Below are 17,896 nucleotides of genomic sequence, written 5' to 3'. Positions count from 1 at the left end.
AAAAACAGAGCATGGCAAAGACAGATAAGCACACACAAATAAAAATTAGGGGTATCACTGGGTGCTGAGTTTTTCTCAAGGATTAAATGCCACGCTCTTTAACTCAGCAGACAAGCATCTGTTCTAGCTTACTGAGGCAAAGAAAGAACACAATAATTTTGCTTTCAATTACATTTCCTGATATAGTCTTTTAAAATGCAGTATCGTTAAGTTTTCTGTTGTTTTCATTATATCAGATTTCAGGGTTGAATCAAGAAGTTAACAACACTAATGATACAGTGAACATAGTCTGCAACTTATCATCCCTGGAGAAGCAAACAGACCCTAACTGGAATCCAGTGTCTACCCATGCTCTGTTCACTGGAAGTGATTTATACAGATTGCATGAGGTAAAAAACAAAACAAACAAACAAACAAAAACCCTAACTGGATTCACATATTATGTCTTGGGAGAAAGCAAGAAGAAACATTGACAAACTTGTTGTCCAGTGACAGCAAAAGTGCCAAGAAATTCACTTGGTTGGGCTGAGGAGCCGGAACTGCTGTTTCTGTCAACAAGGATACAATTAGAAGTAGGTTTCATTCCATCCTATTCTTGTCTTGGGAACTAAGAAGATGCTAATGCAACACTAGTCAAAAAGAGAAGAGTTTCACACTCTCTGTTCCTTCTCAATTCTTCAGGGATTGAACATTTTCTCCACTTTAGGTCTATTTATAGGCCAGAAGCACCTAGAAGATACGAAGAACCTTGGACCATTATGATGACTTTGGACTCTGTAACCACTTCTGCTCTCAATTTGTGTCAATCCCACAATGTAGAAGTGAATAAAAGTGAAGAGTCTGAGAAGGTGGCAGTTATGGGGTAGAGGGAGAAGTGTGGTAAACAGGAATTTCAACTCAATGGAAAAAAAAAAAAAAAGAAATGCTAGAAAATGCCTTATACTCTAACTCAAATGTACTTTGCAAAGTTTCAGAAGTGAGAAGGTTGGCCACGTCACCCTGAAGAAGGGTTTTCTGAATTCAGTCTTGGTTCTAGCCAGATTGTCATTTTAAATGTTAATGTTATGACAAACTCATAGTTGACTACTATAAGAATCACCCAATCTTAAAAACTAAATTGGGGGCCTGGTGGTGGCACACTTGGTTGAGTGCACATGTTACAGTGCTCAAGGACCTGGGTTCAAGGCCCCGGTCCCCACCTGCAGAGGGAAAGCTTTGCAAGTGGTGAAGCAGGGATGCAGCTGTCCCTCTTTCTCTTTCCCTATCTATCTCCCCTACCCTCTCATTCTGGTTTTCTCTATCTAATAAATAAAGATAATAAATTTAAAAAAACTAAATTGTACGGTCAACTAGTAAACATATGATCAAATGAGTGGAATCTGGAATATGAAAAATTTCTCAAATAAGAATACTATTTTGTTTTAGTATATTTATATGATCCTAACAGACATTACGTCTGTTTCTAATATGAATCAGTAACACGGTCATGTATGTATTGATGGCATATGGATTAAACTCTGAGATTAAGATTTTGTTTCCATTGCACCAAAGTCAAAGACTCTGGGGTGGGTTGGAGGGTTCAGCTCCTGGAACAGGATAGCAGAGGAGGACCTAGTGGGGGACTGAATTGTTATGTGGAAAACTGAGAAATGTTACACATGGACAAACTATTGTATTTCACTGTAGGCTGTAAACCATTAATCCCCCAATAAAGAAATGTAAAAATATATATTTTGTTTCCATAGACTTTAAGCAATCATAAGGCAATGACAGTTACTGAAATTATGAGAATAAATCCCATCAACCAGAAAATACCTCAGACTTAAGTCTTTCAATTTCTGTATCCTGGTCTTCAAGTTGATGTCGGAGTTGGTTAGCTGCGATTTTTTCCGTCTCTACGATCTGAACTAGATGAATGTACTTCTGCATCAATACTTCCCTCTCAATCAAAATGTCTGCATAACTTGAAAGAAAATTACAAAATTAGTCACTGAAATGTTGTTCTTTCATAATTCTTTAGAGAACAGCACAAGCCACATTGCTAAAAGGAACTAGAATACTATTAACTCCATTTTATACAAATATTAACTTCAGCTTGCTTTTTTATCCTTTTTCCCTGTATAATTCAAATTATTATTATTATTATTCATGAAGAGTTCATTTAACAATGGTTACTACCCATCATTTTACCATACAAGTGAGATAAGTACAAAAACTACTATTTCATAAAAGAGATAGTGTTTTCATAAAGAAACTTCCTCCTTTGACAAAGAAACTGAAGTTTTTTAATTGATAGTATGGACGTGGTTCCCAGAGGTGACACTGAGAAAAAAAATTTCATAAAACAGATCAGTCATTAAGCAGAATGAATCAGTGGATATCGGAAAAGGCACTAACTAACCAGATGGAATCCGTGATGACTGTACTAGTGACAACTAATCCTGCCTGGATCTGTTTAGGATTATAAGACTAGAGACTGTTTCCCATCAAAAACAAAGGAAAATTCTCATTCTAGAAAATAGTATTAGAATCCTTTGATTGCTAACTTTAGCAGACTATTGTGAATCCAATCTGTCTAACCAAATGTGGTAAAGGGAAACTTCTATTAGATCTTTATTGTTTATATAACTTGCAACTGACATTGTGGCTTTAAACCCCCTTGCACTATTAAAATGTAAGTGCCTCCATTAATACAATCTTTCCCAAACAGTAAGGAAGAGTAATGATATTTTGGGTGGTGATGAATGATATCTATAATGTGTTACATGCATATGTTATACCATACATACTCCTAGGTTAAACTCCCAGTAACCCCAAGAGGCAGATCTCATCATTCCAACTGTACAGAGGAAGAATAAGGTTCTCCTAGAGGTTATACAGCTAGTAGGTGCCACAGCTGACATTCAAATGAAAATCAGTCTGACCTCAGGATAATGTCCTTAACCATAAGCTTAAATGATTTTCTAGTGAGGAAGGGAAAAAAAACTATAGGTATAAATAGGAATGTTGCACTTGACATGTTTTAAGATATCGGAATAATCTTTCACCTCTATATCTCTCCAGTAGGAACCATAAAGCCCCATCATATTAAACTCACCCAAATCAAACCAATTAGATTCTTCCTCCCTGGAATCTGGGATTGTGACTGGCCCATTTACTTAAACTGAGATAATATGAACTTGAAAACTAAGACTACCATCACTGAGCAGTCATATTTGGCCAAGTTTGTGCCAAAACACAGTGAATTTACTGAAATATAAAAGAAAAAAGAGAGTTCCAGTGGTGATGTACTGGGTTAAACACACACAATGTGAAGTGCAAGGATCTTGGTTCGAGCCCCGCAGCTCCCCACCTGCAGTAGGGTCACTTTGCAAGTAATGAAGCAGGTCTGCAGGTGTCTATCTTCCTCTCCCTGTCTCCCCCTCCTCTCTCAATTTCTCCCTGTCCTATCCAACAACAACAATAGCAACAACAGCAACAACAACAATGGGGAGAAAATGACCCCCAGGAGCAGTGAATTTGTAGTGCAGGTACCCAGCCCCAGTAATAACCCTGGAGGCAAAAAAAAAAAAAAGATAAAATAGAAAGTTTAAACTGAGACAGAATGGTCATAACTGGGATCATATCAGCTTTCTAGTGTCTGGAACCTCATAATATCTGGATATAATTTTTATATTTAATTTCATTGAGATGTTGCAGTTTCCACCCGAAAAGAAAATTCTCTTTTTAACCTAAATTAGTATGAAATAAATTTTGTTGCTTAGAATTATAATAGTCTTAAGACTTCTAAAATCATGATTTTAGTTCAATTATCTCAACCTTCTCAGCACTTACATCATATGTGCTATTTGTGTTAGAAAAAAAAAACAGTGTCAGCAATATTTTAAGTCACTTCTAAGAAATTTTCCTAATGGAGTAGAAAGACGATGTAAATAGGAGATGAACTTTAAAGAGAAAAAAAAAAAGGATAGCAGAGCCTGGACAGAAGTTATTATAACAATAATTCTACCGTTTTTCCTCAGTTTTATTTAAAATAAGCCAAATTCATACAAATGAATTAGATCAGCATGAGGTATCAAGAGATTATTTTATTTTCCACTATAAAAATGTGAATTCCAGTCCATGTTCTGTGGCTGAATTCATGCAGACCCATCATCCACGTCTGTCCCCCTCACTTGCAAGACCCCACGAAGTGCTAACACAGTTGGTTTCTTTATAAAGAATGAACACATGCTAGCATGGGAGTATAAAACTGACAAATATGCCACCAAAAGACCAGAAGTTTTTTTCAGTATTTTATTGATTTATTTTTTTTAATTTTATTATTTTATTTAAGAAAAGAGACATTAACAAAACCATAGGGTAGGAGGGGTACAACTCCACACAATTCCCACCACCCAATCTCCATATCCCACCCCCTCCCCTGATAGCCTTCCCATTCTCTATCCCTCTGGAAGCATGGATCCAGGGTTGTTGTGGGTTGCAGAAGGTGGAAGGTCTGGCTTCTGTAACTGCTTCCCCGCTGAACATGGGCGTTGACTGGTCGGTCCATACTCCCAGCCTGCCTCTCTCTTTCCCTAGTAGTTGATTTATTTTTAATGACAGAGAGAAAGACACACAGAGACAGCGACCAGAGTATTCCTCAGGCTTGGCTTATGGTGGTGCTAGGGACTGAACACAAGATTTTGAAGCTTCAGGCACGAATGTCTTTTGCATAACCATTATGCAGTTCAAATGTTTCCTATTAATCCAATTAAAATTCAAGTACAGAAAACTACTGTGTCTTAGGTAGAGAATAAAATAAGACATAAAAGTGTAATCATATGTAAAAATGAATTGCTTAGTAGTACAACACCAAAATCATAGCATTTAATATACCTTAATTTGGGAAACTTACCATTGCATGTTAATTTAAAACATATGGCTACCTATTACTGTCTCTCTCTCTCTCCACCTCCCCCAGCCCCGCCTCTCCCTCCCTCCCTCCATGGAGCATTGGTCAGTTCTGAATTATGTGACTCTGGGGACTGAACCTGGAATCTCCAAGTCTATTGTGTAAACCTCTATGTTATCTCCACAGCCACTGTTTCTTTTTTAATTTTAAAATGCATTTAGTGATTGCCAGAAGTTAAGACAAGAAGTTTTATGAAATCCCTCAAAGAAAAAACAAATAGAATCCATGCTGTTGGAAAATCCAGTATAAGAAATCACACAGACACCCTGCATATCCATGGAAATGTGGCCAGGGAAGCTATATCCTCAATACACATACACAGACCTAACAAATACAAGTAAAAAATTTACACTATAGAGAGTTGGACGGTAGCGCAGTGGCTTAAGCTCATGTGGTGCAAAGCGCAAGGACCGGCGCAAGGATCCCAGTTCAAGTACCCGGCCACCACCTGCAGGGGAGTCGCTTCACAGGTGGTGAAGGATGGCTGCAGGTGTCTGTCTTTCTCTTCCCCTCCTCTCTCCATTCCTCTCTGTCCTATCCAACAACAACATCAATAATAACTACAACAACAATAAAACAACAAGGGCAACAAAAGGGAATAAATAAATAAGTTTTTTTTTTAATTTCCACTATAAAACTTCCAACATCATTTTCACAAAAATAGATGAATCATGACACTCTTTTGCAACTACAAAAGACCTTGGGTAGTAAAATCACTCCTGAAGGTAGACAGAGATGCATTATACTCTCTACAAGAAGGTAGGAATTAAAACCGCCTGGTTACTCTACTAATAATTAAAAAACAAAAACAAAAACAGATAAATGGAGCACAACGGACTGCGCAGAAGTAAAGTCACACACATATGGACAACTAAAGACAAAAGAGCATATTGCATGCAGGAGAGAAGAGAATGTCTCTTCAATAAATGGTATTAGAAAAATGGGGTAGTCACACGCAAAATAATGAAAGTATACTATTCTCCACTGGTGCACCTCTCTCTCTCCTCCCCCTCGATGTATTCATCAGCTACAATATCTGAAACCACAATATGAACAGAAAAAAATAGGCAAAATATTCCATAACATTTGGCTTCTGTGATGTCACTGCCGGACTCAATTACAACAAGTGCACCAAAAGCAAACTTAAAGGAATTTGCACAGCGAAATAAACAGGCATACTAGCAAACTGAATAAAATACCTGAATGTCACACACAGAATAGTGACTAGTATACAAGATATAAAAAGATCTCATGAGCGCTTTGCTCAGAGATGTGGCAAGATCTGACCTTCGAACAGAATCACGCTTGCTGCTGTGCTAAGAGAAGGCAGAAGGCAGAGGTGAGGGGTAGAGTGAGGCGGGAGAAGAGACACCACTTGAAGCCTCCATAATGATCCTGACAAAAATGCTAAAAATTAGTCAAGCTCCTGGCATGGAACCTGGCACAAAACAGTCAGTTCTGGATCACTCTTTAATATCACCAGGTAGCAAGTAACCCTCTACTCAATGAATGATGACCCCAGTGCTACACTTCATCAATGACAAGAAATGTATTCTCCTCAACAAATGAATTTTCAGATCATTGGTATTTTTATTACTGCATGTCCAATACCTATTTTATCTGATAAAGTATTTCAAATTCCCAAAATATCAAGCTTAAGTTTATTATTTTTTTGACTCAACAAATTTCATGAGGGTTGTCATCACTAAGTGAACTTAAAGATGTCTCTATGGGTTGGTGGTGGTTCTTTTTACAGAAGCTTTTCAGTTTGGTGTAAATCCTATTGGTTATTTTTACTTGTTTCCCTTGCTGTCAGAATCATGTTTCTAAAGGCATTTCCAAAGCAGGCATTGTGACGTGTCCTGTTGATGTCTCATGAATATATTTTATTGTTTCCAGTCGAACATTAAAGTTTTTGATCCATGTTGAGTTGACTTTTGTGCATGATGAAAAGCGGTGGTCCTCTGTTATCCTTGTGCATGTCACAACCCAATTCTTCCAATACTGTTTTTAGAAAAGACCCTTCTGGGGCGGGGGGGGCGGGGGTGGCGCATCTTGTTGAATGCACATGTTGCAGTGCACAAGGACCCAGGTTTGAGCCCGTTCCTCACCTGCAGGGGGAAAGCTTTGTGAGTGGTGAAGCAGGACTGAAGGTGTCTCTCTATATCTCTCCCTAGCTTTCCCATTTCAATTTCTGGCTGTCTCTATCCAATAAATAAAGATAATTTTTAAAAAGAAAGAAAAGAAAAAACTCTTCTTTCTCCACTTACTAGACTGAGTCCCTTTCTCATGTATTAACACGCACATGTGTAGATTTATTTATGAACTTGGTTCTATTTCATGGAGCTATTTATTTCTTTTTGTCCCTGCACCACTACTACAACCCGACGGTAGTTTGAAGTTAGAAAGTGTGATGTCTCCACTTCTTTCTCTTTTTCTCAGGATTGTTTTTTCTGGGTTTGACAAGTGATTTTTCAGGATTGACAATTCTGGGTCATTCTGGTTCAGATAAGCTTCTGTACCATTTGTTACAGTCTCTAAAAGAACTTCAACATGCATCTCATTGAACCTATATATTGTCCTGAGTAGAGTCATTACTTTAATGATGCTGATTCTTCCAATCCACAAGCTTGAAATATCTTCCCATTTATTTCATCATTTTATTTAAGGATATGATGGTTCATCAGGCAGCTGCTGACACATGGGTATAGCTTCACCCCTTGGGGAGTGTCTGCACACTACTCCCATCACTAGCTACAAATCTTTACCATCGTATACCAAACCTTCTCATTTCTTCATGTCTTCTATTGTCGTGACCGGTGCGCCGCTATGTTCCATCGCTGGGGAGCCAGAGACGACCCGAACTGCCCCTGCGGCTCCAGACAGACTATGACCCACATAGTCAACGACTGCCACCTCTCCAGATTCAAAGGAGGTCTCGAAACTTGACATCAGGCTCAACCTGACGCTGTTGACTGGCTACGGAAGAAGGGCAAACGCTAGAAGAATTGTCGTGACTTATCATTTTCAAAGTACAAGTCTTTTATCTCTTTTGTTAAATTCAGCTAAGCAAAGGCTGTTCCCTAGAGAACCAACAAGCTCATGAAAAATGTTCAAGGTCACTAATTATCAAAGAAATGCAAATCTGCCGGGCTAGCCTGAGGGTGTTTCTTCCCGGGTGGGCATGTGCTCTCTGGGTTGGAGCCAACCTAGGCTGCTGTTTACTCATCAATGCAGGAGAGGAACCAGGAACTCTTGTGGCTGAGTGGGAACGCAATGCAATGTTGCCTTTATTGATCTGCCTTTATATCTTCTAAAGCAGAATTGGCAGATCAGAAAAGGAAATGGGTAGGATAGGGGGGCAGAGGTGGGCGGGGGGGGGGGGGGGGAGAGCTCTAAGGTAGCAAGCTTCCATCTAACCAGTGGGGATTAAACCAATACCCTGCAGGCAGGGCGGGTCTCAGGCAAAACAGTGATTATGGAAATAGACCACAGCATCAAGCAATGCAGGGGAACCTGGCCTGATGACCAACACGGATAGAAACAGAAGGGGTCTTAGAAGCAGACTTGGCCAAAGGAGAAATGATGACCAACACAAATCAAGACAACAAAATATCACAAGTTAAAATCTCCTACAATTTTATAAGAAGGGACCTAAAGACAGAGGGAAACCCAGAGAATGTGACAGAATCCAGTGAAGAAAGCATTTCAAAGAGGACTGTTTCTGGAATATCTACTTGTGGTTATTTCAACATTACAGATTTTCCAGAAGGACAAGAGAGACCAGATGTATACACACACTGGCTTGCTTGCAGGCTGTCTATAATCACCCTAGTGAGGAGAGCATATTGGTGTGTGTGTGTGTGTGTGTGTGTTGTGTGTGTGTGTGTGTGTGTGTGTGTGTGTGTTATCAAAAAAATTTTTTAAAAAATCTCCTACAATTAAAAGGACAGAAACAACATTGCTGGCAAGGATGTAGTGAGAAGGAACCATGCTACACTATCAGTGGGACTGATAACTCATCCACATGCTGTGAATAAAAAGCATAGAGATTCCTCAAAATATAAAAAGGGGACTCCTACATGGCCTAGAAATTAATTTCTTAGGTATCTACCCAAGGAAAACAAAAACCCACACCCAAAGAAACCTGTGTATCTACATTCATCAAGTGCTATTTATAATAATTCAAATTTGAGTGAACCCCCCAAAATATCCAGCAACAGATCAGTGATACAGAAATATATATGGGGCCAGGTGGTGGTGCACCTGGTTGAGCCCACAAGTGACAATGTTCGAGGACCCAGGTTCGAGCCCCTGGTCCCCACATGCAAGGGGAAAGCTTTGCCAGTGGTGAAGCAGTGCTGCAGGTGTCTCTTTTGTCACTTTCCCTCTCTATTTCCCCCTTCTCTCAATTTATGGCTGTCTCTATATAATAAATAAAAAGAATTTTTTAAAAAATTAAATATATATACACACATATACTTTCCAGCTATAACAAATGATGAAATTTTCTCATTTGCTACAAATTAAATGGAACAGTAAGGAATCATCTAGGTGAACTAAGTCACAAGGACAAATACTAGATGATCTCATTCACAACTGGAACTTAACAAAAGAAGGGCTGGGAAGACCGCATATTGATTATGCAAAAAGGGTTTCATTCCTGTGGCTCCGAGACTTCAGGTTCAATCACCAGCACCACCATCAACCAGACCTGAGCAGGGCTCTAGAGACTCTGTGTATCTTTCTCTCTGTGGCTCTCATTAAAATCAATAAGCAAAATACTAATGAAAGAAACAAACAAAGGAGAAATACAGGATAAAACTTAATTAGTTTCCAACTAGGACACCATCTCCCCAGACAATAACTTAGGTCACCTACATATTAGATGTCAGGCTCAGGCAAAAACTAGTAGGGTCACAGGCCCCTTGAAATATACCTAAAATAGACCTACTAGCTTTTTCTAAAACAGAGACTCCAAATCTTCATCTGCAATATTCCAGACTTTAGGTTCATGATTAGTTAACTATTTGTTCTGATTTCTATCTTAACTCTTTTTTCAGCCACTAAGTTCCAGATTCTACCATAATGCCAACTGGACTTCGCAGGCAGATGACCCCACCAATGTGTCCTGGAGCTCTGTTTCCCCAGAACCCTGCCCCACTAGGGAAAGAGAGAGGCAGACTGGGAGTATGGATCCACCTGCCAATGCCCATGTTCAGTGGGGAAGCAATTACAGAAGCCAGACCTTCCACCTTCTGTACCTCATAATGACCTTGGGTCCATACTCCCAGAGGGATAAAGAACAGGAAAGGAATCAGGGGGAGAGGATGAGATATGGAGTTCTGGTGGTGGAAACTGTGTGGAATTCTAACCCTCTTATCCTATGGTCTTGTCAATATTTTCATTTTACAAATAAAAATTAAAAATAAAATAAAATAAAACAAAAGGGAAACAAACTCAATTAGATATGATCTACTGCAGATCCCAGGATTCTAAATGACACAAACAGGAGGGAGGGGAGTGATAGTAAGAACAGAGACCCAGCGTCCTGCAGCAGACAAGGGGGAGTTGGTGGAGAGGGTAATATGTTGATATCTAGTAGGGGCATGTGAAAATCGCGTACTAGTGAGTACACAGTCTTGTAAATAAACTTTTCTCAATAAAGCGATATAGGTGGTCAAAAGGAGTACACCTCATTTTTTTCCCTTTTTTTTCTTTTATTTATTTATTTATTCCCTTTTGTTGCCCTTGTTGTTTTATTGTTGTAGTTATTATTATTGTTGTTGTCATTGTTGGATAGGACAGAGAGAAATGGAGAGAGGAGGGGAAAACAGAGAGGAGGAGAGAAAGACAGACACCTGCAGACCTGCTTCACCGCCTGCCTGTGAAGCGACTCCCCTGCAGGTGGGGAGCCGGGGTTCGAACCGGGATCCTTATGCCGGTCCTTGTGCTTTGCGCCACCTGCACTTAACCCGCTGCGCTACAGCCCGACTCCCAGGAGTACACCTCATTAAGCCCACATAGCACTAGGAGTGAGGACCCACACAGGGACCCAGGCTCTAGCCCACTCTCCCCACCGGCAGCTGGGGTACTTCCCAAGTGGTGAAACAGGTCTGCAGTTGTCTATTTTTTTCTTTCCTTCTCTACTTCCCTCTTCCCTCTCCATTTCTCTCTGTCCCATCCAATATGAGAGAGAGAGAGAGAGAGAGAGAGAGAGAGAGAGAGAAAGAGAGAGAGAAAATGACCACTGGGAGCAGGGGATTAGTAGCTCTAGCACCAAGCCCCAGCAATATCCCTGGTGTCAAAAAAAAAAAAGAAAAGAAAAAGAAAAAAGAAAATGATATATAAATTTTAAAGTCTTCACTTCTATTAACTTGTAGTCTCATAAATCACTATTTAATTAATATGAGAGGGGGAAAATTGATTGAATGTCTCCAACTTTTTAACGCATAGACCACAGACTAAGTATATATTCCTTCAATCTAAGCCCTTAAGATTTCATATTGGTAATCAGACTGAATTTTAACAGTAGGCTCAAACTGTTAATACATTTCTAATAATGACTTGTTTTTTGAAATGTTGACTCTCCTAAAAGATTAGACCAGGGAGAACAGAAGCAACCAGGGGTGTTACTTTATAAGATACAGCTATATAGAAATAATGTTACAACAAGGCCAACAAAAGGGGGGGAAATGGCCTCCAGGAGCAGAGGATTCGTGGTGCAGGCACTGAGCCCCAGCAATAACCCTGGAGGCAAAAAAAAAAAAAAAAAGAAAAGAAATAACGTTAAAGGACATAAATTATGGTGAGGTTCTGCATGATACAGCAAAACCAAACAATGAGATTTTCAAAGTTAACCCAAATGACAAATAATCTGATTATGACAATAACTATCTATTGCCTAATTAAACCCTAAGACAGCAGGAACCTCCCACTTCCTACATAAAGCCCATATTTCACCCCAATCCTGGAACCTCTATGGGGTTCACTTTCCTGCATGTTTCTCTCAATTTATACCAATTGATACTGCATCTGCTGATCCCAATCAGATCAATGCAGTGAGTACCACCTCGACATGCTTCACTTTGGACTGTGTCCAGAGACATCAGGCATGGAACGTCAACCCTTCAGCCTCATTACTTGGGTGAGACTTCCTTTCTCATAGGACTACTTAATTCCATTTTGGGTGGCTCACTTCATAACAAAACCCTAAAACCTAGATATAGACCAGGTCCCACGAGTAGAGCATATGTTCACATGTATCCATAAATTAGGGCAAAATACATACCTGAAAGAAAAAGTACACAACAGTTTGCAGTGAGTCAATAAATGAAGCAAGCAAGTAGAAAGACCTACAAAGACACCTTAAAGTTCCTAATCAAACAGTTTCTACATAGACCTAGATACCCTCCTCACCTACTTTCTTTTTAAAAATTTTTTTAATCTTTATTTATTTATTGGATAGAGACAGCCAGAAATTAAGAGGGAAAAGGAAATAGAGAGGGAGAGAGGCAGAGAGACACCTGCAGCACTGCTTTACCACTCACAAAGCTTTCCCTCTGCAGGTGGGGACTGGGGGTTCGAACCTGGGTCCTTGTACATTGCAACATGTACGCTCAACCAGGTGTACCACCATCCGGCCCCCCTCACCTACTTCACTTTACACTTCCCTCAGTTACTCTAAAGCTAACCTTATCAAAGTAAGGACTATAAAACCTGAATAAGGGAAAGAGACTGGCATACTTTAATGATGACTCCTTAGTCACTATCAGACCACCCCATCATCGGGGGAGTCCTCGGATTCCCACATAGACATGATGGGCCTAGACCTCAAATAGATCCCTCTCTCCATTGTCACTGGTCATCACCATCAGGAACAACATAATGGACCCCTTTGTGGGCCCCAATAGGACCTTGCCTTCAGTGTGAATCAACAATGGTAGGGAATGTTCCATCCTCAGAAGGGAAGTTGGATAACATACTCTATCTACCACCTGAGGAAGATGGGTTCTGAAATTGGTGCAACGTGGAACGTTCCTACTCATGACCACAGAATGTGAGCTTGAACCTACAGGGATGCAGAGGTTACACAGGCTCCTATGCTGAATATGGGCCCAAGACCAAATTGATGGGAATTTCAGTCAAAAATACTTATATACTTTCCAATACTTATACACTGACCCAGTTTTCTAGCCCTTTTTCCAGCCATGACATCATCTCCCCTGACAATAACCTGGGTCCATCTGCATATCAGATGTCAGGCTCAGGCAAAAAATAGTAAAGTCACGGGCCCTTCAGAATATACCTAAAATAGACCTACTAGCTATTTCCAAAACGGAGACCTCCCAAATCTTCATCTGCAATATTCCAGTCTTTAGGTTCATGATTAGTCAACAATTTGTTCTGCTTTATACATTAACTCTTTTTTAAGCCACCAGGTTCCAGATGCTACCATGATGTCAACCAGACTTCCCTGGGCAGATAACCCCACCAATGTGTCCTGGAGCCCTGCTTCCCCAGAGCCCTGCCCCACTAGTGAAAGAGAGAGACAGGCTGGGAGTATTGACCAACCTGCCAACACCCATGTTCAGCGGGGAAGCAATTACAAAAGCCAGACCTTCCACCTTCTGTATCCCACAATGACCCTGGGTCCATACTTCCAGAGGGTTAAAGAATAGGAAAGGCATCAGGGGTGGGGATGGGATATGGAGTTCTGGTGGTGGGAACTGTGTAGAATTGTACACCTCTTATCCTATGGTCTTGTCAGTGTTCCCATTTTATAAGTAAATTTTTTTTTAAAAATTCAAAGGTTTTTAGAAGCCATGTCATTCATTGATCTAAAATATAAAGAACATGTTTTCAGTAAAATGAATCCCATGAGTAAGTACATTCCTAGGTTGAAACCACATTATTTTTTTTGTCAAGTTTACCTGTGTGTATGTGAAATAATATATAAGTGAAGCTATAAAAAGAATGTCTGCCTATCCACTATATACTTTTTAAAAAAAAAAAAAATTCTTAATTAGCTTAACTTCTACCAAGGGAAAAATGGCTTCCTGTTGCCAAGGAAACAGCAAACTAAGCCACAGAAGTCAACACAATGAAAGCCAAAGGCATCTGCTGAGTATCAACAGATGGCATGTTTGAGGCATAAAACTAATTGAGAGCAAAATATTCTTGTGTAATATTTACAATCAAAACCAGATCAAATGTTACCTTAGTGGAAAGAAAGAACAATGTCAAGCAAATCACCATAACTTCATACAAGAGAAAAAAATATTGCTGTAGGATCACGAAGAGACAGAAGAGGCACAGTATAAAACCAAACCAATGGAAGTGGGGCGGTAGCACAGCGGGTTAAGCGCATGTGGCGTAAAGGACCGGCAGAAGGGTCCCGGTTCGAGCCCCTGGCTCTCCACCTGCAGGGGAGTCGCTTCACAGGCGGTGAAGCAGGTCTGCAAATGTCTCTTTCTCTCCCCCTCTCTGTTTTCCCCTCCTCTCTCCACTTCTCTCTGTCCTATCTAACAACAACAACAATAATAACTACAACAACAACAACAAAAAAAACGGCAACAAAAAGGAAAATAAATTTTAAAAAAATTTTTTAATAAAAAAATATAAAACCAAACCAAAGATTTTTACACCTCTAATGGGTCCCTCTCTCCACCATCACTGGTCACTTCCATCAGGTACATCATCATAAGCCCTCTTGTGGGCCTTCCCAGGACCTTGCCCTCACTATTAAATCAACAATGGTAGAAACTTCCCCAGTCTCCGAAGGGAGGCTGGGCCATCCTGCACTACCCCTCAAAGAAGACTGGCCGTAGGAGTCGGGCGGTGGCGCAGTGGGTTAAGCGCACGTGGCGCAAAGCGCAGAGACCCGCGTAAGGATCCCGTTTTGAGCCCACGGCTCCCCACCTTCATGGGCGGTGAAGCAGGTCTGCAGGTGTCTGTCTTTCTCTCCCCTCTCTCTGCCTTCCCCTCCTCTCTCCATTTCTCTCTGTCCTATCCAACAACAAAGCAACGTCAACAATGGCAATAATAACCGCAACGAGGCTGCAACAACTAGGGCAACAAAAGGGGGAAAAAGGCCTCCAGGAGCGGTGGATTCATGGTGCAGGCACCGAGCCCAGCAATAACTCTGGAGGGGAAAAAAAAAAAAATAAATAAGACTGGCTGTGATATACGTGCAGTTTGGCTCAAGCAAAAACTAGTAGGGTCAAGGACCCCTTGGAATATACCTAAAATAGACCTAGTAGCTTTTTCTAAAACGGAGACCCCAAATCTTCAACTGCAGTATTCTTGTCTTTAGGTTCATGATTAGTTAACAATTTTTTCTGCTTTACATGTTAACTCCTTTTTAGCCACCAGGTTCCAGATGCTAGCATGATACCAATTCGACTTCCCTGGGCAGACGACCCCACCAATGTGTCCTGGAGCCCCGCTTCCCCATAACTCTACCCTACTAAGCAAAGAGAGACAGGCTGGGAGTATGGATCAACCTGTCTGTTGTACAACACCTGTCAATGCCCATGTTCAGCGGGGAAGCAATTACAGAAGCCAGACCTTCCGCCTTCTGCATCCCACAATGACCCTAGGTCCATGCTCCCAGAGGGATAAAGAATTGAAAAGCTATCAGGAAAGGGGATGGGATATGGAGTTCTGGTGGTGGAAACAGTGTGGAATTCTAACCCTCTTATCCTATGGTCTTGTCAATATTTCCATTTTATAAATAAAAATTTTAAAAAAGAGTAAGTACATCCTGGAATGTTCTTAGCTGTGGGCATGAACTATGAGCTCAGACCAATAGGGACTCAGAGGCTACACAGACTCTCATGTTAAATATATATACACACGCCCTGGGCCAGGTAGATGGGTAAAACAGTTAATTCTATTCATAGTTTTTTTTTTTTTTTTCAAGATTGGGAACTACTCTCTGACCTAATACAACTTTCTAACCCTCTTCTCTGTTCTGACACCATCTTAACAGACTATTTTTGACCAACTCCATGTTAGCTATCAAACCCAAGCAAAAGGCTATAGGCCCCTAGGAACATGCCTAAATGGACTTCCTAGCTTCTTTCCACACTAAGATCCCTATCCTCAACTGCTCTATTCCTACATTCTGTTTCCTGTTCACTAGTCATTTTGTCCCACTTTCTATCTTGCCGAACTTCAGCCACCAAGTTGCAGGAGCTCTCATGATTCCACCCTGACCTCCCTAGGCTGATGGCCTCACTAGGTCGTGTCCAGAGCACTACCCCACTAGGGTAAGACAGAAACAGCAAGGGGGTAGGGACTGACCTGCCAAATGCTCATGTCCAGCAGAGAAGCAATTACAGAAGACAGAACTCCCACCTTTTGCATAAAGAATTTTGCTCCATACTCCCAGTGGGGGGAAATGATAAGGACAAGATGACCAGAGAGGGCTTTAAACTCCAACTCTACCAGGACCCAGAGAGAGAGGAAAAAGGGAGGGGCATTTGGATGTAGCAATAGGTGTATGTGTGACTTGGAAAGAAGATGGGTCTGTGGGGGGGGTAGAAGGACAATTATAAACAAATATAGACAGTTGTAAAAATAATAGTCAACCTGTATCTGCAATCTTAGGAGAACTTCTGTAGCTTTTTTTTTTTTTTGCTTTTTTTAAAAAAAAAATTATAAAAAGGAAACACTGACAAGACCATAGGATAAGAGGGGTACAACTCCACACAATTCCCACCAGCAGAACTCCGTATCCCATCCCCTTCCCCTGATAGCTTTCCTGTTCCCCGCTGAACATTGGCACTGGCAGGTCGATCCATACTCCCAGCCTGTCTCTCTCTTTCCCTAGTGGGGTGGGGTTTTGGGGAAGCAGGGCTCCAGGACACATTGGTGGGGTCGTCTGTCCAGGGAAGTCTGGTTGGCATCATGGTAGCATCTGGAACCTGGTGTCTTGAAAAGAGAGTTAACATACAAAGCCAAACAAGTTATTGATTAATAATGAACCTAAAGTCTGGAATAATGCAGATGGGGGGTCTCTGTTTTGTAGATAGCTAGTAGGCATATTTTTGTTATATTCCAAAGGGCCTGAGGCTATACTAGTGTTTTTTTTTCCCCTGAGCCTGAAATCTGATATGCAGGTGGATCCAAGTTATTGTCTGGGGAGATATGTCATAGCTGGAAAAAGGACCAGAAAGCTGGATCAGGGAAGAGAGTAGCTCCCAAATATGGGAAAGGTGTATAAATATTGTTGACTGTAAACCCCATTGATTTGATGTGATCTGGGGCCCATATTCAGCTTAGGAGCCTGTGTGACCTCTGCATCCCTGTAGATCTGAGCTCACATTCTGTGGTCATGAGTAGGAATATTCCAAGCTGCCCCAATATCAGGACTTATCTTCCTCCGGTGGAGCACAGACTATGTTGTCCAGCCTCCCTTCAGAGGATGGAACATTCTCTACCGTTGTTGATCCAAACTGAGGGCAAGGTCCTATGGGGGCCTACAAAGGGGTCTATTTTGTTGTTGATGATAGAGATGACTGGTAACAATGGAGAGAGGGATTTATTTGAGGTCTAGGCCTATCATGTCTGTTTGGGAATCTCAGGACTCCCTGAAAAGGGTCCCAGCTGATGGGGTGTATAGCTTACTTTTTTAATATTTTGTTTATTTATTGGATAGAGGCAGCCAGAAATCAAGAGGGAAGGGGGAGGTAGAGAGACAGAGAGACACCTATAATACGGCTTCACAACTTGTAAAGCTTTCCCCTGCAGGTGGGGACTGGGGGCTCGAACCTGGGGCCTTGCACACTATAGCATGTGTGCTCAACCAGGTGTGCCACCACCAAGCCCCCGAACTTCTATAGCTTATAAAGAAGGGAATGGGGATCCAGAACTCTGGTGGTGGGTATGGTGCAATGCTGTACCTCTGTTACCTTATAATTTTGTAAATCAATATTA

General features: G+C 41.0%; 1 protein-coding gene across 3 annotated transcripts in view; it reads right to left on the bottom strand.

Annotated features, from left to right (window-relative positions):
* Positions 1-17,896, bottom strand: part of RASGRF2 (Ras protein specific guanine nucleotide releasing factor 2) — a 250,817-nt gene that overhangs the window by 155,143 nt on the left and 77,778 nt on the right. For all 3 annotated transcript variants that reach the window (XR_009552454.1, XM_060201103.1, XM_060201104.1), the window contains exon 3: positions 1,816-1,963. Coding sequence is in view for 2 of the 3 variants with exons in the window: in XM_060201103.1 (XP_060057086.1) it covers positions 1,816-1,963 (148 nt within the window). In the remaining variant the exon portion in view is untranslated. The remainder of the gene's footprint in view (positions 1-1,815; positions 1,964-17,896) is intronic.

The sequence above is a fragment of the Erinaceus europaeus genome, chromosome 11, assembly GCF_950295315.1.
Source record: "Erinaceus europaeus chromosome 11, mEriEur2.1, whole genome shotgun sequence".
Classification (NCBI taxonomy): domain Eukaryota; kingdom Metazoa; phylum Chordata; class Mammalia; order Eulipotyphla; family Erinaceidae; genus Erinaceus; species Erinaceus europaeus.
The sequence above is the reverse complement of the archived record's forward strand: the minus strand, read 5'-3'. Positions and strand labels throughout refer to the sequence as shown.